The 25,498-nt window shown below is 40.8% G+C and overlaps 1 protein-coding gene and 1 pseudogene across 1 annotated transcript in view; both read right to left on the bottom strand.

Annotated features, from left to right (window-relative positions):
* Window positions 1-498: 498 nt before the first annotated feature.
* Window positions 499-21,235, bottom strand: LOC144454381 (small ribosomal subunit protein eS8 pseudogene; annotated as a pseudogene).
* Window positions 18,339-25,498, bottom strand: part of LOC110218015 (protocadherin Fat 3) — a 145,478-nt gene continuing 138,318 nt past the window's right edge. Inside the window, 1 exon segment of the mRNA XM_078146185.1 lies at window positions 18,339-24,872. Coding sequence (XP_078002311.1) covers window positions 24,256-24,872 — 617 coding nt within the window. The 3' untranslated portion in view covers window positions 18,339-24,255.

Here is a 25,498-nt window from a genome sequence, read left to right as displayed (position 1 = left end):
ATTTCTGTCTCCTTTCCCAAATTGTATGAAATCATAATTCACAGGAGGAGAGAACTGGAAGGGACTTTATAATCAATCTGGCACTACTCCCTAAATTTGCAAATGAAGGAGCCTCTCAGTGACGCTAGAAAGACTGCAAGTGGCAGCACAGCCCATATAAGAACCCTAGTCATCTTAGTACAGGTTCCGTGATGCTGGTTTTAGACTATTATTTTAGGTCATATCTATAGCTAGATCTATGTATGTATATACATACATCTATGCATACACATGCATATATATACACATACAATACATATACACATACTATATATATATGTGTGTGTGTATATATTCACATAATTTATACCTGGGAGGGGTCTTTTTGTAGTCATTTCCCCATTTCACAGAAGAGTAAGCTGAGACCCAGAGAGAGGTTCATTGACTTGCTAAATATATCACATATAGTGATAGAGTCCTGGTTTCAAACTCAGGTCTTCTGATGCCAAATCCAGTTCCTCAGATTTCTTTCTTAACAGTCTGGAAATTTATTCCATTAGTGAATGTCTGGGCCAAGGCGTAATTGCCCTTTGAGGCCTTGATATTTTTTAGTTAGAACTCAAGCTCTTTGCCCTTGAGCATGCCCTTGAGTTCTGCCAAACTGGATTGGCCTTGAGGCTGTGCAAGTGAGTAGCTTGCCCTCATGGCACCATTCCTCCAGAAGTGAGGTGATCTTGGCATTCTTCTTCTGCTCTTCCTATTTCTTTTGGATCTTCTTTAACTGCTTTTAATTTAAAATTTCTTTCTCCTCAGGAGTCAGCTTTCCTCCCTTCTTCTGACTCAATGGCAGTGGTCTCATACCACTGGTAATGTGGAGTCCTATCAATGAGCATGATGCAGTTCTTCACAGGCTGTCTTGGGCTGGACCAGCTCATTGTTAGATGCATTGTAGACCGTGCCAATGATTCCTGTTTTGTGGGAATAGCACTCGGAGCACCAGAAGAAGTTGCCCACATCCATCGTCAGTGCCCAGTACTGAGGCCCACTGTAATTTGCCCAAGGTTACAAAGCAGTTTTCTGATCTTCAGGCTTGGTGGATGCATGGAAATAGTTTAAGGCAAAATCCAAGCCTTAAATATATAGATATTTCATGAAATACGCTTTTTCATTCAAGCTATCTGGGTAACTAAGGAAAAATTGTTTATTGCCTTATCAAATCGTTGTGCCAGTACTCTAAAATGCTTTTTAAAAAAATCTCAAAAATCTCATTCTCCTGATAAGTGACTGTTTTTTCCAGATTACTACCTCAGAAAAGCCAAGGAAAAGTTAGATTTGAACTAGATTAATTTTGATCGCAAAACCTACTCCAGCTTCATGGTGCTGTCTAGCACTGTGGCTACTCTGACTTTGGTAAGCTGGCCTTCATTTGCCAGCCTTGTTTTACTCAGGGCTGCTATTTGGGTGCAATACCTGCTGGGTTCTCTTGCAACAAGAGCTGTTCATCTTTCAGGTCTACTGTATTTCTTGTTGTCCATAAGTGTGCACACATTCCATGTATCAGCGGTGAGTGGAAACATCTTCACACAAGTTTTGTACTTTTTTGTGTTTTGAAGGCAGGATCCCTATTTGTTTGCAGTGAGCAGGCAAGGGTTAGGTCTGGTGAAGCAGATAATTTTTAGGGCACCTCTTCTTAAGGTCAGGAGGCAAGTAGTATGGTCCTTCAAAAAGACTGCTCAGACACCCAGGGGGCTGCTGAATCCCCCTACTGCTTCAGTCCAGTGAGGAGATGACCTTGTGCCCTGGGCCACCTGTGTTCAGGGTTGTGACTGCAGTTTCCAGTGTATCCAGACCTGCAGCTTCATCACTTGCCTATTACCACAGGACTCTGAGGTAGGTAAAAATAGTAAAATGGTATAGGTGATGTCTTTTGACATACAAACTGGTGTTTTGACATATAAATTGGATTTAAGTGAGGCAGAGTTGTGTGAAGTCATTGGCCTTGTTCTCTCTTTCCAGTCATGGGAGTCCAGTGTCAAGACAAAAGTCAAGATGACTGGTGATGGCTTGGGATGTAGTGGATAACCTTGAAATCTTTAATGTCTAACCAAGCTCTAAGCACTCTACAACACCTTCTCCCACTGCCTTCATGGCCAGGTGGAACAAATTGTTCATATCTAGCCATTCCATTGGGGGCAAGTCTTCACATACTTGAGGTAGACACCTCATTAACTCATTGACAGGTCTGAAGCTGGTTGGTTACCCTTAATCTGGTTTAGCTCATCTGCCAAACCAGTTTATTGAGGTGTGGCCACGGCACATGCTACAGCTTCTTAGAGCTACAGGTGAGAGTTAGGTGGCAAGTGGACACCAAATGTGGAAAGCAGCCCTGAAAATGGCTTGACAGCCCTCACACCAGAGGTACTAGTTTTCCCCAACACCCATAAACACCCAGAAGGCAGCTGAATAATGTACGATAAGGAGGAGAGGAGAAAAGGAAGCTTTCAAGGATTGGCCTCAATTTTTTCAGTGAAATATGAGAGGGTATTAGATGAAGGTCCTCAAGGACAGGGAATGCTTTTTAATCTCCCTGCAGTAATTAAGCACACCAGGTACTTAAGGGTGTGTGTGTGTGTGTGTGTGTGTGTGTGTGTGTGTGTGTGTGTATAAAATGAAAATCTAATAATAGCTCTTTGTGAGCCTCTAGAGGAGACATTCATAGCTATTCTCCTGAGAAATGAGCTTCCAGTCCACTAAGTCATGTTGCAGACATGATTTAGAGGCTCCAATTGAGCCCTGAAATGAGTTGTTTCCGATGATTGCAGCCAAATTGGAATCCAAGACAGGGGAGACCCAAAGCTGGATCTGCCATGTACATCCTCAATCACTCAAATGGAATGGAGGAAATGGAACTGATCCAGAAAGTTGATGGTCTGGATAAGAAGGGGAGCTTTTAGTGCAAATCACACTTGTCAGAGGCCATGATCTCATTTCAAAGAACCAGGGTGTTAACGTCACAAAGGCCTGGTTTCATGGCCTTGGACTGCCTTTCTATGTCCTCCACGTTCAACTGCTTTGAGCCGCCTTGAAATTCCCAGCTGCGTTCAGGGTTCAGAGCAAGGTGCATTTCAGAAAGCCCATATTTTTTACATGGATAATTCGGACGCCTGATTTCCTTAACATTGTTGGATGTTGTTGGAAGGAACAACACAAAGCCTAGCTGTGGAGGCCATTGACTGGCCTGTTTTCTAAAGAAATGTCATGTAGTTCCTCTCCAAAGGAGCCATAAATGTTATCCCAACAACAACAGAAACAAGAGAATCATAGAACGTCGAAGCTGTAAAGCAACTGCAAAATCATAGTCTCACTTTCTCATATTAAAGGGATGGAAATTGTGACCCATAGCAATAAGACAACTTGTCCAAGGCAACCTAGCTAGTTAGTAGCAGGGCAAAGACTAGAGCCCATGTCTTCTGACTCCCAGTCCAGTGCGCTTGTTAATCTGCTAGTGAAGGGTTAACACTTACTGCTTCAGGGATCTTGGGCAAGCCACATAATCTCCATGGGCCTCAGTATTGTCATCTGTAAAATGAAGGGGTCAGACCAGACAGCCTCTGAGGCCCTTCCAGCTGCAGATCACTCCAGGATCTCTGTTCCTGAGTGCTTCAACTCCAGAATGTCTATGATCTCTTTCTTCTGTACAGATTTAAATGCTAAAAAGACTTTATCTTCACTTATTTTCACAGAGTCACATCTCAGAATTGGAAGAGATCTCAGAGGCCGTTAAATCCCCTTCTCCAACATCATTATAAAGTGATTGTTGTTCATTGATCATTCTTGAAGAAGACCAATTACATCATGATGGTGATGACTTGAGAGTGAATTAGATTTAAGGGAGGCAGAGCTAGCCTCAAAGTCATCAGCCTCACTCTCTCCTCCAGTCTTCAGAGTCTGGTAGCAAGGCATAAGTCAAGATAGCTGGTGATGGCTCAGCAGTTGTTGCTAGAAATAGAGAGAGCCCACAACCTCCCCAGGAATCCCATTCCACTTTGTTGTAGTTTGATAATTTCAAATCCATTAGAAAGGCTGCATAATAGAGTTGGTAGAGTTCAGTCAAGAAGTCCTGAGTTCAAGCTTGGCCTCTGACATACTGGCTTTGTAACCCTAGGCAAGTGACTCTGCCTCTCAGTGTCTTTGGGAACTCTCTAATGCTACCATGTTGCAGACAGGCATCTGTGGAGAGTTCCCATACTAGGAAACTGGAATTTCCCCCAATAATGATGAAATTACAGGTTCAGACCTCTTACTCACTCCCCAATCTTGCCCCACTATAATACCATCTACTTTCTAGAGAAGTGAGGGTAAAATGGGATGCTATTTGTAAAGCACTTTAAAAAAATTTTAAGAGCTATATGAGGGAAATTATTTTTCTGTTATATTAGTAACCAATTATTAATTTAGTATTAAAGCTTTTTTTCCCCCATTTCCTCAGAGACCAGCTCTTGTAGGTGAGTCATTCAGTCTCTGAAGGACAAGGCCCTTTGCCCTAATTCTCTAGGAAAATGCTCCTAGACTTGGGCCAGGACCCCACCCAACTAGGAGACCTTCTGTTTAGAGTGTAAAGAGAATCTAGATGAATTCCAGCCCCAAATCATCAAATATATGCCCTTGCACCCCTTCACTGAGTTTAGGGTGTCTGAATTCAGGAAGGAGAAAACCAACCAGAGTGATGTGGATAGAGATGGATTCCTCTCTCCAGATTGCTAGAGGCAACTGAGTTTCACAATCAAACCACAGTCTCATCAGGAGGACCTTAAGACTCTTAGCCCACCTCCTCATTAAATCTCCACCAATCAAAGCTGATGTTCACTTGTCAGGAGAATTCTCTTTCAGAAGGTATTTAAGGTGTCTCAAGATTTCCTTTGGCATCTTTGGTTATTAAGAGAAACTACTGACCATTAATTTCTTGACTGCCAGCCAGCCTAATTAATAAATTGATTATTAATTACCCAGAAACTCTGCCTCTCTGAATTTTAATTTGTGTCACTCCTTAAGTCTAAGCATCCCCTTTAACCAATCCTGATAACGACATAAACTCAAGACCCTTCACCTTTCCAGTTGCTTTCCTCTGACAATGTCCAGATTATTAATGTCCTTCCTAAAATGTGATGCTCGGCACCTCTATGGAGTCATAGCATCTCAGACTTAGAAGTGATCTTAGGCATCATCTAATCTAATTGTTTTATGCTCCAATAGACCAATGAATCTGTGACCTCATCGTTTAAAAGTCTTTTTTTGAAACTCATCCATGCTGGACCATTCTCTGAGACTCTTGTTCATATCTTTCCATAAGTCCACCACAAAAGGTCTACTCATATGATAAAGACCTGCCTACTTTCTCCTGGCATCTTGAGGTTACCTGTGGATCAATCTGGCCATCCACCTCTCATCCCTTGCCATGTGACCAGCCCATCTTCTCTTCCTATCATACATAGGATGATATCTTTTGCTTCTTGTTTTATAGGCAAAGAAATGTGTCTCTTAGAGGAGAAATGACTTATTCAAGGTCACATAGATAGTGTGTAGTCTCCTTTCAGTCTGTTTCTTTCCATCCTATATCATATTGCCTCTCAGTCCCTGGCAGGAAGATTAATTCATTTCCATATACACTGAAGTACCTCATACTGAAGAATCCATGGTCAGGGATGGTGGTGCTGGAATTACTTTTCAAGAGAAAAACTACACACCTTCCTCACATACATTCCTGTGTTCAATAATTAGTCTAATACTAATCAGCCTATGTATTATTGTCTTTGCCATGTTAATTTTGTGAGACAATGGTGCGTAACTCAAAAACAGGGCAAAGCTAGATGATAAATTGGCAAAGGGCTCATAGGATGGCTGCATTATTCATAAAAGCACATCAGAACAACTGGAGGATAACATTAGATTTTAAATCATAGGAGCAATTACAAGACCATTATTCCAAATGGTGTAATTGCCACACTTACAGTGCATATTATGCAGATACCACACATTGGCAGATTTCCTCACTTTCATTTAAGGCTATGAGGAAAAACTATGTATATGCTCTGAAAGGGAATTCTGCACAAAACAAAGAAAAATGTATACATGTGCACAATTCTTCCCAGCAAGCCCCCAGAGCATCAGTCAGGAACTCAGTTTGAATCCCGCATTCAAAAGCTTCTAGAAGTACTTCTAGGACTCTCTCTTCCTTCTTCACACCAACTGGCACAGGTCCCTGTTATGTGTTCCGATGGATGGTCTGGATTTCAGGGCAATCAGGGACCCTGCATTTCCTTGCTTCTGGCTCTAATCCTTCAACTGCCTAGGTCCCCTTTCAGGACCTGGTCTTCACCTAATACACATTAAATTATAGGCCTTGAGCTAGGATTGACTTTTGTGATCACCTACTCTAGTCCTCTCATTTGATGGAGGTGACATTGATATTATGCTCCCTTTAGGGTTATTGAGTTCTTTTTGAATGAGGGTATTCTCAGGAAGCCAAGTGATCTGTGAATTACCTCATCAGATCAAGAGGCCAAGCGGAAACACTGGGCTTCTCATGGTATCTACAGATCCCAGGCTGTGAATGTTCCTGGCAAGTGTTTCCATTCTAGCTGACTGAGAATCTTATTCATTCACTTCTTTATTCAACACACATACACTCAAGCACCTATTCTATCTAACACGCTGTGTTAATCCTTGAGTTGGAAGAGTTCTTCAGGATCATAACTAGTCCATCCTCTCATGTGATTCTGTCATTTCTTCTACAATATCCCTGAGGGAATCTCTGCCTAAACAGCTTCCTCTAGGAACATTTTCCCATAACTGAGCGTTTGGGTCATTCATAGACTTGTGAATGCCCTTCTTGTTTCTTTTCTTTTTCTTTCTATTTTTTAGGCAATTTGGGGTTAAGTGACTTGCCCAGGGTCACACAGCTAGCAAGTGTCAAGTGTTTGGTCTGAGGCTGGATTTGAACTCAGGTCCTCCTGTCTTCAGGGCCAGTGCTCTATCCACTGTGCCACCTAGCTGCCCCATCCTTTCTTGTTTTTTATCACATGAAAATGAAATTATTGCACCGCCTTCACAGGAGGAAGCTTTGGTGGGCTTGCCCGGTCTGGGTTTAAATTTTTCTACAACCGTGGTTATCAACTGTTGAAGGGGCTCTCTTTTTGCTGTTGTGGTTCGTCCTTCGTTCTAGGAGAGGACCAATGACATCATGAGGGTGATGCCTTGACTTGTGCACGTGTTGGATTTAAGTGAGGCAGAGTTGCACACAGTGCTCAGCCTCACGCTCTCCTCCAGAGTGATACAAGTCCTTACCATTCTAAGGAAAACTGTTCTAAGGGGGTCTCCACCATTCTTCACCGCAAGGGCCTTCTTTCTTGTATCTTTTCCCCCATTTCCTTCTCTTCTCTTGCTTTTCTATTCTTGTTCTCTTTTTCTTTGTGTCTTACCAACATATACCTTAGGATTGCCAGTGGTATCCATAACCATTGCTTAATACTACTAGAAGACCTTATGGTGAAGTGCATTACTAAATCCTATGTAAGGGTGTCCAAGATCTATATCCAAAGGTGGATTTGGAATCATATGTATCATAGATATTAAACCTGAGGCAAGAATACACAGATAAAATCATGTACCTTTGAAATTATGTGATTAGATTGAGGGTAGGGTATTTTTTTCCTCCCATCCTCCCTCTCTTCCAGTTGCAAGCTTCTTATTAGCAGGGATAAAAATGGGGAAAAAATACCATTTACCTCCCAGGGTTGTTGTGAGGACAAGACGAGAGCATATTTGTAAAATAGTTTGCAAGCCTTAAAGAACTCATATAAATGCAACTGCTACTATTATTATCATTTCTAACACTAAGTACTGTGGTGGTTTGTTCATAGGAGTAGTAATATGGACTGGACCTTGATTTTATTGCTATAGGATATTCTTGGACAAGGAAATTTCACCATTTTTCTGTAACTTCTAGTCTTAGACAGTTGTCTAGGACACTGACAGGTAAGTGACTGCCCAGGGTCACTTTGCCAGTATGGGTCAGAGGCAGGATTTTAACCCAGTTTTTCCTGACTCCAAGGCTACCTCTCTAGTCACTCCTTTTCAATGCCTTTCACTTTGTATGTACACATACATTGTTGTTCAATCATTTCAGTCATGCCTATGATACTTCATGACCCTGTTTGAGGTTTTCTCGGCAAAGCTACTAGAGTAGTTTTCCATTTCCTTCTCAGCTCATTTTACAGAAGAGGAAACTGAGGCAAACAGGGTTAAATGACTTGCCCAGGGTCACACAGCTAGTTAAGTGTCTGAAGCCATATTTGAACTCAAGAAGATGAGTTTTCCTGACTCCAGGCCCAGCACTCTATGCACTGCACTACTTAGCTGCCTTGTTATATACATATACATATGTACAAGGACTTAATATATGGTTATTGAATTGCATAGTAATACTCAGAAGCTAGAATAAACAATTCTTATCCTGTCATGCTCTGAAAGGTTCCTGTGAACCTCAATGTTCTATGTACTCTAGAAACATATACGTCATTGAAGTGATTGTCCACAAGAACCCATAGTTGACACAGCCTATGATCCTGGATCTGACATTGGCATTAAGGTACAAGTGAAGTCAATAAGCATTTATTAAGCACCTAGTAGGTGCCAGGCTCCATGATAAGCATTGGAGATACAAAGAAAGGTAAAAATTGTCTCTGCCCTTGAGGAGCTCACAATCTAATGGGGAAGATGAAGATACTATGATTGTTATTGCTAATAGCCACCTCAATGATTAGAGATCATGGGATCAGATTTAGATCAGAAAAGGAGGTTAGAGTACATTTTGCCCAGCTCTCATTTGACAGAGGAAAAATGGGATGACTAGAAGTGAAGTGATTTGCCCCTTTCAGGGACAGAGTTGAAGTTTAAACCCAGGTCCTCTGACTTCAAAGTCAGGACTCTTTCCAATGTACTGCATGCACTGAAAAGAATTATAGCTGCCAAATACTCCTAATTTTCCTTAATAATCTATTGTAGGTATACAATCTATTAATTTATCATGCTCCCTCAAAGGAAGCCAAGCACCAGCATTGCTGTGGTGGGAAAAGAAAGAAAATGGCAGGAAGAGAAGAAAAAAGGCATCTGGGTAGCTGGCTTAGTCCTCAGGCAGCAGCAAAATTTCCTTCAAGGGCACTAGGGTAGGTCTCAGGATCACGCAGACCTTCATGGAAGACGGTCAACGTCCTTTTACTCTGCCACCTGAAACAACAGATTTTGATCCCAATAGTAAGGAACAAAACAAAATGAAATGGAACAAAAAAAAAAACCACCTTAGGAGAGATTGCATTCTTGTCCTTCCCATCCCTGGGAGGCTGAGTTCAAGATTCTCATGGATGCCTGTCTTCATCCTTCCTCATTGCTCCTGAGCCATCCTTTTGTCCCCCATATAAACAGGCAAGAAAGTAAAACAGCCAGCTGAACCAAACCCAAAAGAATTGAAGTTGGAAATCATCTACCACTCATGCTTCTGGAAAAAAAAAGGAACAAGACGTTAGTCATCTTAGAAGTGATTCAGAACAGAAAAGGGAGAGAGGGGAGCAGATCCTCTGCTGCAGGCTATGGGAGAAATCAAAAGAAATGGTGGGCGATTCCAGAGTGAGACCCACCCAGTAAAACCAACCAACTATCTTAAAGCTACACTGTGTGTATAGGTGGGCAGGAGAGAAGGAGGAAGGAGGAAGGAAGAGAAAAAGGAAGGGGGGAAAAAGCAAGAGGAAGAGGAGGAGAGAGGAAAAGGGAAGAGGAATGGAAAGAGAAGAGGTAGGAAGAGGGAAGATTTTTAAAAAAGGAGGGGAAGGCAGAGGGGAAGATGGGATGGAAAGGGAAAAGGTGAAGGGGAGAAGGAAGGCAAAGGGGGTGGGGAATAGAAAGAGAAAGGGGAGGGAAGGCAAACGGAAGAGGGAATGGAAAGGGAAAGGAAAGGGGAAGGCAAAGGGGGAACGGAAAAGAAAAGTGGAGGAGAAAGAAAAGAAGGCAAAGGGGGAGGGGGAATAGAAAGAGAAAGGAGAGAGAAGGTAAAGGTGAAGGGGGAAATGGAAAGGGAAAGAGGAGGTGAAAGAGAGGAAGACAAAGGAAGGAAACAAAGGGAAAGGTGAGGAGAAGAAAGGGAAGACAAAAAAAGAGTGAAAAGGGAAAGGAAAGAGGAAAGAGAAGACAAGGAGGAGATGGAAAGTGAAAGGGGAAGGGAGACGGGAAATTGGAAGGGGAAGAGGATAGCAAAGAAGGGGAGAATGGAAAGGGAAAGGGTAGAGGAAAGAAAAGGGGGAAAGAGAAAAAGAAAGGGGAGGGGAAAGAAGAGAAAACAAGGAGGGAACAGAAAGTGAAAGGGTAAGGCAAAAGGTAGCTGAAGGGTGAGTGTGTGTGTGTGTGTGTGTGTGTGTGTGTGTGTGTGTGTGTGCTGACTCAGCTCAATGTGATTTCACTCTTTGGCATTTCCCTTTTGAAATAAAGAAAGTGTGTCTTTGGAAAGTTTTTTGATCCCATTTCTGCTGCATATTTTGTAGGGCCCTCCTCTTGCCTTGTTAGCTGTTTCGTGCTTGAGATAGTAGAGTCTCCCTAGCAGCCGTGGCTGCTCTGAAATGCCTCTGGATGAGCGAGGCAGCAGGGCATGGAAAGCAGTACATTTTCATGAGCTCCCTACTTTCTGGGATGCTCAGTGACACATAGCTGGTCACTCTCCACTGAGAACAGGAGAGATGGATTTGAAGAGCAGTGGCAGCATAGAAACTTGGGTCAATTGTGGCTGCTGGAGGCAGTTGATGGAGCAGTGGCTAGAGCTCTGGGTCTTGAAGTCAGGAAGATCCAAGTTCAAGTCCAAACCTCAGACACTTTCTAGTGATGTTACCCTGGGCAAATCACCCAACCTCTGTTTGCCTCAGTTTCCTCAGATGTAAAATGAGGATAATAACAGTAGCTTTGAGGATCATTACAAATGATGTAATATTTGCAATATAAAAAAAAGCCTGACATATAGAAATGCTTATTTCCTTGCTACAAAGACATTTGTCCCTTGGAAGTCAGATGATAAGTCGATTCAGTGGAACTATGGGCTCTGCAGCATTCTGATAACTGTAGGCTGACAGCAGCTGCTGCTGTGCCTGGGATAGTCAGTTAGATTTTGGGAAATGTACGTAGACCCAGGATATCCTCCATAAATGGATTCCAGACTCCTAGTAGACCTAGAAAGAACCTGATCTTTAAGAATATCATTTAGGACTCAGCTAGATGTTCTTGGGAGCTTTACTCCTTCATATCTGGGGTTTCAGCCCTGGAAGAAGACTTCGTGGTGGGGTACAGTGGAATGAGTGTTGGACTTTGAGACAGGAGAGCTGGATTCGAATTCTGCCCCTGATATTTACTAGTTATGGAACCATAAGCAAGTTCCTTCATCTCTTCCCAGTTTCCTCATCTGTAAAATGGGGATAATTATGCAACCTCTGGAGCTATTGTGAGGAAAGCATACCCCATCATATTGTAGAAGACTGCAAATGCAAATGATTTTGATGAGTGCCATGATGGCTTCATGGGAGTGTACTAATTTGGGCACTCTTAATTTGATTCTACCCTATTCTCTCTCTCTATTGCCGTCTCTTTACTTTTTAAAATAAGTTTTCATTAATGCCTTTTGTTTTTTGCATCATCATAATTTCTCCCAATATCCTTCCCTCTTCCTCTCCCAGATAGCAGTACCATATAACAAATAGTATTTTTTAAAGACAAAAAAAAAGAAAAGAAAAAGAAGAAAAAATCAGCATAATTGATCAACATGTCAACAATGTCTAAAAATATGTGCAATACCTCTGGACTTCCCATCGTCATGAAGGGGCAGGTTGGGAACATCTTATATCTCTTCTTTCAAGCCATAGTTGTTCTTTGTAATTTTGCAACATTTACTTTGATTTTTGTGTATATGTGGTTATTTTTTCCATTTCCATTGTTGTAGTCATTTTGTATATTGTTTTCTTGGCTCTACATCAGATTACATACATCCCTCCATGCTTCTCTGTATTCACCATATACATTGTTCCTTACAGCACAGCAATATTCTATTACATTCATGCATTATATGTTTTTTGTTTGTTTGTTTGTTTTTGCGTGAGGCAATCAAGTCTTGCCCACAGTCACACGGTGACCCTGTATCTGTATAGTGTCAAGTAACTGAGGCCAGATTTGAACTCAGGTCCTCCTGACTCCAGGTCCATTGTTCTATCCACTGTACCACCTAGCTTCCCCCACCATAACGTGTTTAGCCATTCCCCAACTAAGGGGCACCTACTACTCTACTCTCTTTTAGAATATCCCTAGGAAAGAATCTACTTGCTCTAGGTGCTAAAACTGTTGGCTAAGTCTCTGAGTAGGAGAAAGCAGAGCTGTTACTAACAGTCTTGGCACCTAGGGCAAGTAGAAGGAGACAGGAAACTAGAGCAAAGGCCATTTATCTGTTCAATTCAACCATCAGGGAGACCCCAGGACTTTGGCCCCATTGCTGAAGGAGTCTGGGGGAAATGGGTGATCACATATTTTCCTAGTTTTCTTAGTTATTCTTATTAGCTTGTTCATATGGTACTGGAAGAGTGAAGATACCATTAAAATGTAAATAAAACAGTTTTTAAAATTGTTCCATCTTAAAAAATATTTACAGTTCTGCGGTTTCTAAATTTCTCTGTCCTGGGGTAAAGCCTCAAACATTTTACTCTAGTTATGCTCCTGGGAAGAAATAAAATAGGTCATCCTAATTCTTATGCCACACCAGGAAAGGTAGGGAGTGCTTACAAAGCTAACCTGGTGACTCATCAGGAATAATGAAATTATAATCTAGAATGCAGAATAGTCATATGCATTGTCAGAGGGAGTTTTCTCACCATCAAGCTCCCTATGCCAAAGAAATAACAGGTTGTGACCAAAAAAATTCTTAAATATAGATTTTAGGCATGTAAACTGAAGATGACAGATTCTAGGAATTCAGTATTTACTGTTCTATTTTAAATGCCTATCTTATAGTTGGTTTGCTAAGGAAAGCATCAAAAGGGCTTTGGGAAAGTATTAAAAATCATAAGCAGAAAGCAGATCCTAGAGGATGTAGAGGAGGGGGGAAAGACTGGTTTTAAAAAAATATACAGCAGATCTTTCCTCCTGAATCCTGGGATGATCAAAGAAAGAACATTTTTTTTATTCTAAATTCTTAGTTTTATGTGTGTTAATTGGGCAACCAATGTGTTTGACAGGCTCTGTGTTAAGAAAATTGGGCTACAATTTTTCAGTAACCTAGGATCAACTTTTCTATGTGTAGGAGAGATTTACCCACCCTCTCTCCCCATATACTGAATAAAATAACACCAAGGAATATATAAAAGCTTGCAAAATCTCCCCCACTTCTGCCAAAGTAATTAGGCACCGAGTAAATGTTAGTAACTTGAAAGTTACTAGATTCAATTGCAATTTGCTACATTAACATCAAGTGTTAAATGCCTGGAATATTCAGTTCTGACAATCACTGTACCAATTAATATAATTCAAACTCAGTTGCACGATTGGCATTTTTTTTATAGAAATAGGAATGGAAAAGAACATTTAATTTGCTGAATGTGGTATATTAATATTGCCCGTCACATTATCCAAATTTAAAATTGGTTCCGCGCAACCAGGAAATTCAATTTTCTTGTTGTTAAAAATGTTCATAGTAATTCAGCAACATGCCTTCAGGTTAGGGTTTCTATAATTACTTTGTATTTTGAATTCTTAATTAATTATATTCTCTGAGACATGAAAAAGTCATTTTGTGCTTATAGCTGGAGAGCCCATCCTAAATCCTTTTCTATTCTCATTAACTCACCCGACTGCATTTCTTTTTAGTCCCTGGAGCTGCAGGGCCTCTGGTCTCTCTAACCATATTATTCTCAGTTGATTTTGACTAGTCCCTATGTGTGCCCCAGTTTTAGTTTGCCTGAATGATGAACTTCTTCTGCTTGTCACCAAGTCCCTTTGTGACCCAGTTAAGTGAAGCCCTTTCTGGATGTAGGCACGATTGTTTCCTCAAAGTATTAGACCAAGAAGCAGGACTAAAATTGACTAAATTTAGCTTTCTTTTCACCAGAAAATGGCTTCCCTCGAAATCTCCCATAGCTGGATATTACTCCAAAAGAGCTCAGAATATGAATCTTACAGACACACCATTAAGGCACCCCAGGTTTAACTACTAACGTAGTTTGGCTGTAATGATTTTCGAGACATTCATTCTTTCAGCACTAGTGGGTGCCAGGCACTTGGGCACCATCTATCTCTCCCCATCCTCCCCCATCTCAAACCAAATAGGAACCCTGTGGCCTTAAGTAATTAATATGCCTTCTTCAGAATAGATCTTGGACCATCTTTAAGAACTTAAGAAGATCAAATGCTCCTGTAATTTTATTGATTAGACACAACTTCCGAATAAGATGGTTAATTATATTTAGATTGCTTCCTATTTAACTCTGAAGCAGCTGCTTTAAAAACACAAGTACTGCTCTCTGTTGTTTTCCTGTTGCCTTTATTTCTCAGTCTATCCCTCTTCTTTGCCCACCCTGAGACAGTCTTCAAATCAGAATGCATGCAGTGCCCCTGTCTGTACAGATTACTTAGCTATATACCTTTCTAAAGCACTTACTATGTGTTTTACAGGCTAGTGGAGCTTGAGGTAAGCAACCACTCCAACTCTCATTTCAGAGGGGAGGAAATAGCTGCAGAGAGGTGATGACGTGAGTTCCCCGAGGTTACACAGGCAGTAAGCTTCACAGATGGGATATCTACGTGTATGTCTTATCCCCCAGTAGATTATACATACATGTAGGGAGGGACCAGGCTTTAGCTACACTTCATGTCTGTTTCAATGCCTAGCAGAGTCCTATGCAAATAGTTAGTCACCTAATATTTGCTGACCTATAACAGACTAGAATGTACCCACTGCCATCTGGTCATCAGAATTCAGACTCCAGAGATTCTACTCAGTTACTTCTTGATGGAATCCTATGACCAGTCACAATTTCACGTGTAGCCTTGTGTCTGCAGTTCCAGATCTTGAACCTCGGACTTTTTGGATTCCAGTGAATAACATGGATTCCACTGTCAGGAAGTTTTTAGCTCATTTCCTTTTCTGTTTTTGGTAGCTAAGTGGCATAATGGATACTGGTGGATTCAGAGTCAAAAAGACTTGAGTTCAAATCTTGCCTCAGACTTACTAATGAGTGACCCTGGGCAAATCATTTTAACTGTCTTAGCTTCAGTTTCCTCATTTGTAAAAAAAAAAAAGCACCTACCTCTCAGAGAGGTTTTGAGAATAAACTGAGTTTATATTTGTAAAGAGTTTTGCAAACCTGAAAATATTATATAAATGCTAAATAATATTAAATAACAATAATAAAATAAAAAATTAAGTAATAACAGAATAATAATAACAAAGAGTACTGGCCAGGCCTCTGGTCACCTATACCCTAGCATATATATGAATATATATGAAGATGTTTCAATGACTATCCCCCCTTTTTTAAGCAGGCATGTCCCTAGCTCCTCTCTTTATCTGTATCCCTCTCCTCTGTTGATAAAAAAGAAAAACTAAATCTTTGCAACAGATATGGATAGTCAACTAAAACCATTTTCCCCATTGGCTCTTTTTGAGAATGAAAGTCTCATTTTGCATCTTGGGTAGCAGAAAGCAGCCACATATTTGGTCCACATTTTTTTTTTGGTCTACATTTGTGAGGGGTTGAAACAAGATGAAAGTTCCATACAAGAAATATGGACTCAGATGGTCAGGGACTAGCTGTTGCAGCCCTTTTATCTCAAATAGTCAGTAAAAAGCAATGCCCTTGGGTAAAAAATACTATTCAACATTGGCACTTGCTTAACAATGTATGGTCTTAGTGCCAGCCTATGTAACTCCCTAAGAAGTTAAATGACTTGACTAAACACATATAGTTCGTGTTTGTCAGAGGTTGAATCTCAACTGAGACTACCCTGGCCTCTGGTCAGGCTGATACTCCTATTAATAATAATAATGATAATAAATAAGTCAATAAGCATTCATTAATTTCTTACTGTATGCTGGACCCTATGCTAAGTACTAGGAATGCAAAGAAAAGCAAAAAAAAAAATCCAAACAAAACACTGTTGTTACCCTCAAATAGTGATAATAATGGTTATCATTTATATAGTGCTATACAAATATCATCTCTTTATCTTCACAACCTTGGATGCTATTATTATCATCCCCATTTTGTAGATAAAGAGACAGAGGCAGACAGAGGTTAAGTGACATACCCAGGTCATACAGCTAGTGAGTCTGAGGCAGAATTTGAACTCAGGTCTTCCTGACCCCAAGTTCAACACTCTCCTGAGGCCTATCCTCATTATATTAAAAAGAAAGCTGATGTTCTTGAGGTTAAGTGACTTACTCAAGGGCACACAGCAACTAAACGTCAGGGAAAGGGCTTGAACCAGTTTTCCCCCTCCTAGTCCTACACTCTCTCCAAACTGTTTTCAGAATAGGATAAATTATAATTAGGAACCCCTGAGATAAGTGCAATTTACATATCCTGGTAGTAACAGGATATAGCAAAATTTTGGTTTCCCTAATCTGCCCTGGGGGAGAAATTATGATGATTATGTCGAGAACCTGCCAGACTGACGCTTGTTCTCAGTCCTCAGTCCTCTGTTGGTTGGGTTGGAAAATGTGGCAATGAGCACTACTCCTCTTGCTGGAGTCTCGGACTTGATTTGTTATTTCTTCTGATCTCTTCTCACCCCTCTCCACTTTTCCCCTCCTTCCCTGCTCTTTGTTTGAAACCAACTAAGCAGCACAAAACTCTGCTGCTCCAAACTCCCTCCTCATCTTTCATTTGTTGCTATGGTCAGGGGTAGAACCGCAGTCTCTCCATAGGATGATTTCTGAGCATGGAGGCCAATAACTTTTTCTCCCCATCAGTCTCCATTTCATATATCCTTTCCAACTTTTAGAGATGGGTCCCTTGCCTTTTCTTCCTTTCACCATTATTTGTAATCCTTGGGCTCAACCTCAGTTTCTAAAGTTCAGCTCTACTGGGATAGATATGTGCTCATTCCATTTCTTCTATGGGATAGGATCTGTAAACTCCGACCTGCACACAAATGGTTGCCTGGAGTTTTGATTCACACTCTGTTTATATAACCAAATAACAGCAGATAACACATAGCACACCCTTTGGCCTACTGAGGAGCTTTTGGAAATGGCTTCATTAAAAAAAAACAAAAAAAAAACCCCTCCCCCAAACCTACCTTTTTGCATTGCCATGTTATGTGACTGTAGGAAGAGAGATGTGGGACTTTTAGGGCTCCCAATAATTGTTCCTCTTAAATCCTACCATCCATTATCTTTTCTGAACTGACCACACTGAGGAAAGAGTCATTAGGTCAATAGGAATTCATTTGGGGGAGGTGAGCCCTCATTGATCAAGTCTTTGAGTCAAAAAGCAGTTTTGGAGCCAGCATTATATAGAAGTAGTATAGCAAATCAGGGTCAACACCCTGGGATCTTTAACCTGGGGAAGAGGAGAGGGGATAGATGGAGTCCTGGGTTGCATGCTTCTGGGCAATGAGACAGATGGGTGATGTTGTGCTAAAAAGTCAGGAATCTTGGATACATATATATATACACACACACACACACACACACACAGACACATACACACACACATATGTAATGGCCAACTTTCTCCCAGTGTCACGGAAGCAGAAACTTAGACCTCTTCACCAATCTTCCCATATCCCTAGGTTGTGTTTTGCCTTCCTTAGACTTCATACCTGTCTCCTAACCTGAAATTATATACATATGTCAGAGGAGAAGAGTGGAGTCTTCAAGGCTGACCCAGTGATTTTTAAGACCAACAGCTTTCCTTTCTCTTCTGCATTAAATGGTGGTATATGGTGTATCTGGGAAGGACAGGAGGTCTATATAGCCATGAGACTTGATGGCTTTCATTTATTCAGCTCCATACCATTAACAACCAAAAACCTTGGGTTAAGTGTCCAAGGAGACACTCGAAATAAATTAATTCAAACATCCAAATGTAAGCAATTTTCCAAGCGAGAGGGTTCACATGATGAGGAGAGAGACTATAGGTGAAAGCCTCAATGACTCCAGATGGCATTGTGGGACTGCCCATTTAAACCTCACATTTCCCACAATTCCCTGCAAAATGTGAATGGCTCCCTTATGAGCTGTGAGCATGAGGCAAGTGAAAAGACAGCAAATCAGAAAGAAAAAGTCAACACAAAGTCTTTTTTTTACTTGAAAACTTGTTTTTAACCATCAAATTTTGGCAGTTACAAACCTGTACACTGTTGGGCTATTTTTTTTTGTAGTTGTTGCTTTTTTTTTTTTTTCATTTTTTAGGAAAAGAACACAAGACTTAATACTGCCAACAGCAATATATGAAGGAACAATTTATCTTCATACAAGGGACAAGACCCACTTAAGAGTGTTAGCTTTCCCTTTTGCATAAGGTTGTGTGTATGAGAGATAATGTGTATGTGAAGAAATGACATACTTTAATACATACTTGAAATGGCATAAAAATCATGTACCTAGTATCTGTGCAAAACACATTCATTTAAAAAAAAGTCAATAAAAAACATTTTCTTAAAAACTGAAAAAAGTTAAATGAAAACAGCGAAACCAAAGAAAAGTTACAGTACATTTTGGAAATGATTAAAAAGCATCATTTTCAAATCTAAAACTTTTTTTCTCATTATCTTAAAAGTTTATAGACTGACAACTCAGATGATTTAGAATCTGACCCCCAAATTAAAGCATCCTGATAGGCATCAAATACAGTATCTACAAAAGCCTGGAAATTTGAAACCATTATATACATTTTTATAAACATTTTTAAACACCAAAACATACATCTTTTACAAACCAGCCTGTTTGTAACAGGTAAAATTTACAAGACAATCTTTCTAATACAGTGCTTAAAGAGAACTGCTTCAATGTTCCAAACACGTCTGTCCTTCCCCAAATGCAGTAGTATGGGCTCATTAAATTGTTAAATAGTAGCAATTCTGGTATTTGCTTGCTTAGAAGAATACTACAGTACATATGAACTATTCCCACCTTGCTCTAATAAACAATACAGTTCTAGTGCATCCTTAACACTGGTAAAGACTAGTTATGTATGGCCTTTGTGTAGCATTACACAATTATTGCTTTTCATTATTACAGAAAAAAAAGGAATTGGTTTCCTTTTCCCATCTCTCCCAGCCAGCTGGTGAAACATTAACGAATGCCCCACCCACTAAAGATGACTTGAAACCTCGGACTCATTCCCCCATGTCCCTCCCCCAACCCCCCAAATGAGCAAACAGGCAGAAAGCAGAAGCAAAAGACAACTCAGAGGCTTCCTATCTGATTAGTATAGATAGATATTTGAGACCCAAACCAGTCAAAGTCTGAGGCTACCTCCTATGAGGATGTGGAGAATGATCATGGTGATCTTGAATTATTCTCAAGTGATACTTTAGCAGGACTCATAATTAAATATGTAATAGCAATTCTAAAAGTCAAACCACTTGGCCAATTAATATGCATTGAAATTGTATGGATATCAACAAAATGAAGTGGAGAAGTAAAGACTTATTGGGAAAACCCTCCAAAAATGAATACATCTAAAACCATCAGTTAAAAGCTTGTTTTCTTTTGGGGGGGTGGAATCAGATAATTTGCTGCCTCAACTTGAAACATGTAGATGCAGTATCAGTGAGTGTCCATGATTTTTATATTTAAAAAATTTTCCTCCTCAGTTGGGGCTAGCCTGCTGATTTACATTGCCTCAAGGATGCATTGTGAAATCCCCTTTCTGGCTGTCACACTCATTCTCTGCTGGATTTGTAAGTATACACAGGCCCATTATAGGGATAGACTGGTCCATCTTACTGGGCCTCCCAATGGCATCACATGGACAGCCAGGACTTTGCACATACAGAAGGTTGGCAGGGCCCAGTAGCAGCATATACACTCAAAGGAAAGAGAAAAAAGAAAATGCCTCCTTGGTCATCTTATGCTGGTCCTTGTTCATCCCCTATTGCCCCATGGTTTCTGCTCTTTATAGCAGCTTAAGCCCAAACATTCACTCAAACCATTCTTCAGCTTGGTCATGTGCAAAAGTAGGCCAAGTGCCTACCTATGGAATTTATGAGAAATGATGGCCAAGCGAGATATGGAAAGGTGGGGAGCAAATGCAAAGGCTGCTTAGAAATTTCCCCCACGTGGAACATTCTGAAAAAAAAAACCCCATTAATATTGAAGAAAAACAGAAAAAAAATTCCCATCCCAAGTTCCAACCAGATCTCAAACTGATCTGTTCATATGTATAATCATTGCCCATTTTAGGACAGCTCCATTCACCTAAGAGAGTAAACTAACAATGATTCTAGCCTGTGAGGTCTCTATCTACTTGTCCAAAGAGCCTATAGAAGACCAGGTCTTCATGCTCGGCAAAGAGATTATCTTGGTGTTGCAGACCCTCTTTGCCTTCTTCTCAAAGTAGGCATATGATGGGAAAAAATAGAAGGGCTTTGTGAACCAGGCTGCCAGAATCTTCTGCAAAGTTCAGTTAAGACCAGAATGAGATAGTAAGCCCTCAGAAGGGTAAACTTTCCTCACATGCTTTGGGGTTTTGAATTTGATCTGCTCTCTCAGGGGAAAATCAAAGATGCTATTCAAAAGGATGAGGTACTTCTAAGTGGGGAAATCATGGACCTACTATTTGGCATGTTTTATCACATACCTTGTGCTCAGTTCTGTGAAGTGCATTTCAAAGTGTCATAAGCAAGTTAGGGAAGGTCCAGAGGATAGCAACAGTGAAAGTATTAGAAGCTTTTTTTTTTTTTAAACAAGAATGAAGACAAAGACTTGGCCTATCTTACTTTAGAAAGGGAAAGGCTTAGAGAAAGGAATGTGTGGAGGTATATTAAGTAAAGTTAGGTGGAAAAAATTCTGGATACATGCCATTTTTACATGGTGCACAGAATGCACTCAAGATATAAAGAGAGAAGAGAAAAAAAATGGCCCAGGGAAATTCTGAAATTTGACGAGCCAGTAAATGTATGGAACAGGGCATACTTGGGCGTCAATGAAGCCAACAACTGCAGCCAGTGGTTCCATTATGGTCATGCCAATGTTTCTAATCCTTTTCCCCAAAATTATGCTTTGGATGTGTCCTAGCAAATAAAATAAACTTGAGATATTAGAGTCTCAGGGTGTAAGAACAACTAATAATACATTTTCAACACTTAACTGAGGCAGCATCAGTAACAATCAGACATGTACCAGACCAGAGTTCATCTAAACTTACAAATTTAAGCTTGAAGAAAAAACCTCATATGAAAATATAAACCTCTGTGCAACAAATTCAGCTTTCTGAACCAAGAGATCCATTTTTCAGGAATTCAATGAAAAAAATCAAGATTAAAGGTCAGGGAGATCATGGAGAAAGTATGATATGGTGGAAAGAACCCTGGATTGGAAGCTTGGAAGAAGATGCAAGTTGTAGTCCTGGCTCTGTCGCTAACTGGCCAAGCAATGTGACTTTGTAAGTAAAAAAATGAGAATCTTTAAATTTCCTCTCGGCTTTCCAGATTTGGTGAGTTCCAGCTTGGTGCTACTTTCAGACCATTTCACCCTCTATAGGGAAACCCTTCATTTTCCACGCAACTTTGAGAAGAAATGTCAAATAATGTTTCAATACATGTCATGAGATACGACTTACCAGATGAACATCTCTCCCTTTGCGGCTTTTCTGAAAAGATGGGGTGAGATCCATCTAAGAAATGTGTATTGAATGCAGATCAGAGATATCAGGCCAGCTCCCTGGATTGCACTGCCACATACAGATCTATTTGCTCCTTCATTACTATGTCAGTCAAGCATTTCTCTCAGCAGAGAGGCTGTGTAAGCAATGGAAAATCATCTGTACTAATCCTGCCCTAATATATCCTGGGGGGTAAGAAATGAACTGTTGGTTTTACTTTGTCAGTTTTTTATGCCACTGCATTATTAAGACGGTTATAGAGGTTCTATCTAGATCATTAGTTTGTCATTTTCTCGCTGATTCCTACAAATGCACTCCTTGCATGAGAAAAATGCTTAAGAATTTCTTTGAATGCGGTCTGGCTATATACTTCAATCCATCGAAGAACCCTGATTTCAAGATCATGGTACAGATTATCCTTCATTTAGCATGTCTGACCAAGAACAAGGATGAGAAAAAAACAACATAAAACATGAAAAGCCTATGAAGTGTGTCCATATATCCAGGAAGCTCTGAAGTGCAAGGTTATTGCCTTGACAAACTGTCAGGAAACACTGATCCCTGTGCCAGGGGAGAAGTGAAATGAATGGAAAGAATGCAGATAACAAAAGTGACCAGGTGGACCATGGCCAGATGAAGTCTCTAGAGCTTATACACCAATGCCATAACTGGTTAAAAAACAAAACAAAACCCACAACAGTTTTGCTCATTAAGCAGATAGTGCAAATAAATGTTTACCAGGGAAAGAAGAAGTCATGGACTTCCCAGTCCTCCTTGGAAACAGTTCAGGCTGCTTAGTGTAAAATCTCATTTGCCCTAATCAACCTGAGGGGAAGCAGGAAAGTAACTCAACATGTCCATTTTATATTTTATCGTGCCATGTTATAACATCTCTTGTGGAATGACTCTCCAATTCATTTAAGAAATTTCCATGGCCAAAACCCATGCATCAGACTGAGAATTGACCCTGGGCTAGAATGAAACACAAAGTACTTTCTGAAGACAACCGAGACTCTTTGTATTTTTTTTAAACAAAATGCTACTTTTAAAACCTAGAATTTTGTTTTGTTAATAGACATGGCGCTATCCAAATGAGATTAACTGACATAGCACAAAATATAGCATTTAGTGGGTCTCTAACATTGAAGAGGTCCAAAAGGTCCTAAGGCTCAAACTGTTGGCCATGGTTCATAGTCCACAAGTCTCAAAATCACTTTCCTCACAGACTGCCTTCTTGGGAGAAAACACATACATACATCTATATTGGCCCAAACACACATACTATTATAATCTTGTGTACAAACATCTACTCATCTAGTCTCTCTTCTTTGACTGAATTCCATTTATTGAAATGATACCACCAAGTTAAAAACAGTACTTACTTGCCTTTTACCTGTGATAGTAAAAATAACATTTTTTGGGGAAAGTTATGAACTGTATACCTCTTTTAGCCCAGACAACAGTCACAAACCGGTCAGCTTTATTTCCTGGTTTCCATGAACAAGGTCAATGATTACAATAATTCTCAAATTGTAATCACTGCTGGGAATGTTTAGTAATAAAAGCAAAAATAGATAACTTCTACCCTTCCCTCCCTGATACTCAGAAAACCCCCAAACTGTCATGCATTACTCTTCATTGAAATCTTTTTGAAAGATCCACAAACCCATCATTTCAATTTTGGGCTCCATTTTTAATCCAAGTTTTCCTAATTAAACCAGTATCTGAAAACCACAAAAAATACAAGTCACTTATTATAATTTTATAGCTGACAATTAGACAGCTTTATAAAGAAAAATCATACTTTATTTTAGTATTTTTGCCCACTTTTGACTGATTTTATTTTTGTTCTTTCTTCTTTTGAAACCTTTGAGGGCTTAGCCCCATCCCCCATTCTATTAACTATTTTCTTTCTTTTCTCCATCAGCTTAAATTAGTTTCATGCACCAGTATCTTGGTGCCTGAACTTTATCTGTTCATTAATACTGCGGGGAATGATACTGTTAACACCTTCAATAACACAATACTGCACAAAGCTGAAAAGATTGACTGCATATAACTTACTGGGTGAACTTGTGTGTGGGGTTCTTTACCCCCTTAAAAACGTGGTGTGCACTCTTGGCCATGAATGCTGGGTACGTACTGTAAGGATTGTCTATTGACTCACAGTAACAGATTTTGTGACATATGGTTTACACAACTTGACTTTAAATTGTTTGCATGAGACAACATCATTTGTGAATAAGTTATTTGTGGAAAATGGTAGATTTTCCCCTCATTCAATGGACCCCTCTCCACTGAGAGAGGAAACTCAGCCCATTTCCTTCCATGTTTAAATGAAGAATGAACAAACCATCCCAGATGTGTGTGTCCTTTACACCTGGGTCTGCTGCTGAGTCTCAATAAACGGAGTGTGAAGACTGGTGAACTCCTCAACGCTTTCATAGTCACTCATGGCCACTTCGGAATCGTCAAAGCCACAGCTTGCAGACACATCTGAGGATGAGGCGCCTATGGAATTGTGCAAGGATAAGGACATGTTGTCTGCCATGCCTGTGTTCTCCATGCTCTGCCCCACACCCACAGCAAAAGTACTAAATTCATGTCCAGGCGGAGGTCCCACCACGTCTGTCTCATTGGGGAATGGGTGGGGAGGGAGATACTGGCTAGGGTGGAACTGTGGCCTTCGCCTGCAGTCTGGGCTCAGTGTGCTGGCCAAGGAGGCTGGCTGTGATGGGGGCAGGGCCTCAAAGTGGTCTGGGTAGTCCTCTGGCAGAGGAGGGGGCAACTGGTCTTGACTCAAAAACTCCTCTTCGTGAGGTGGAGGGTATTCGCTATCGATATCATAGCCACCTAGGTAGTAATCGGTCTCAAGCTCTCTCGTGCTCCCCTGATGCACTGATGCGCCATCTGTGTTCTCATAGTTGGGCACTTCCTCGATGTCAGACAGGCGGGCTCCTGGCATCCAGTCCGAAGTGTCCCAATGGTAGGCTGTAAAAGAGAAAGCGATCCTAATTAATCTCCTTGGGTCTGGGAAGTGAGTTGGGGCAGGAGCAGGATGGGAAGGGCGTCACATGCACGCCTTCACCACCAGGAGGCCCCACGAAGCCAGTATCATCCACATGCTGTTTACAAGGCATTAATGGAAGGTCAGCCATGCTTTGACCGGAGGACAAGACAGACGGCCACTTTATGTGATGATGCTCAAGTGTATTATGTGCTCCCCTTTTTCTACTCAGCCAGACCATGAACAAGATGAGGGAAGAAAGTTTTAGGAGTCTACAGTGTATGAAAGACCTCCTATCCCCAAATCCCTCTTTCCACCCCCACATACCATGTGGAAATCAAAGCTTTCAGCATGCTTGCGAAGGCAGGCTTGGGGGGACTGTGTTCTGGGATTGGAAGGCAAGGAGACGCAGAGGAAAATGGATGGCTTAGGCAATGCCATGGTAGAGGGACCTGGAAGGAGATGCTGGTGGGAGGAGGTCCCCTCAAAACTTAACCCGTGTGGTGCCTGGAACATGCAGACTGCTGACGAAACACTCAGAAAGGGTAGCGGGGGAAGGAGAAGGAGAATAAAGGCAGCAAAACAAGATCATGGAACAGAAGGGTTAGCT

Source organism: Phascolarctos cinereus, unplaced genomic scaffold, assembly GCF_003287225.1.
Source record: "Phascolarctos cinereus isolate Bilbo 61053 unplaced genomic scaffold, phaCin_HiC Scaffold_726;HRSCAF=1367, whole genome shotgun sequence".
In the NCBI taxonomy this organism is placed as follows: Eukaryota; Metazoa; Chordata; class Mammalia; order Diprotodontia; family Phascolarctidae; genus Phascolarctos; species Phascolarctos cinereus.
Note: the sequence above shows the minus strand (reverse complement) of the source record. Positions and strands in the feature narration are given on the sequence as shown.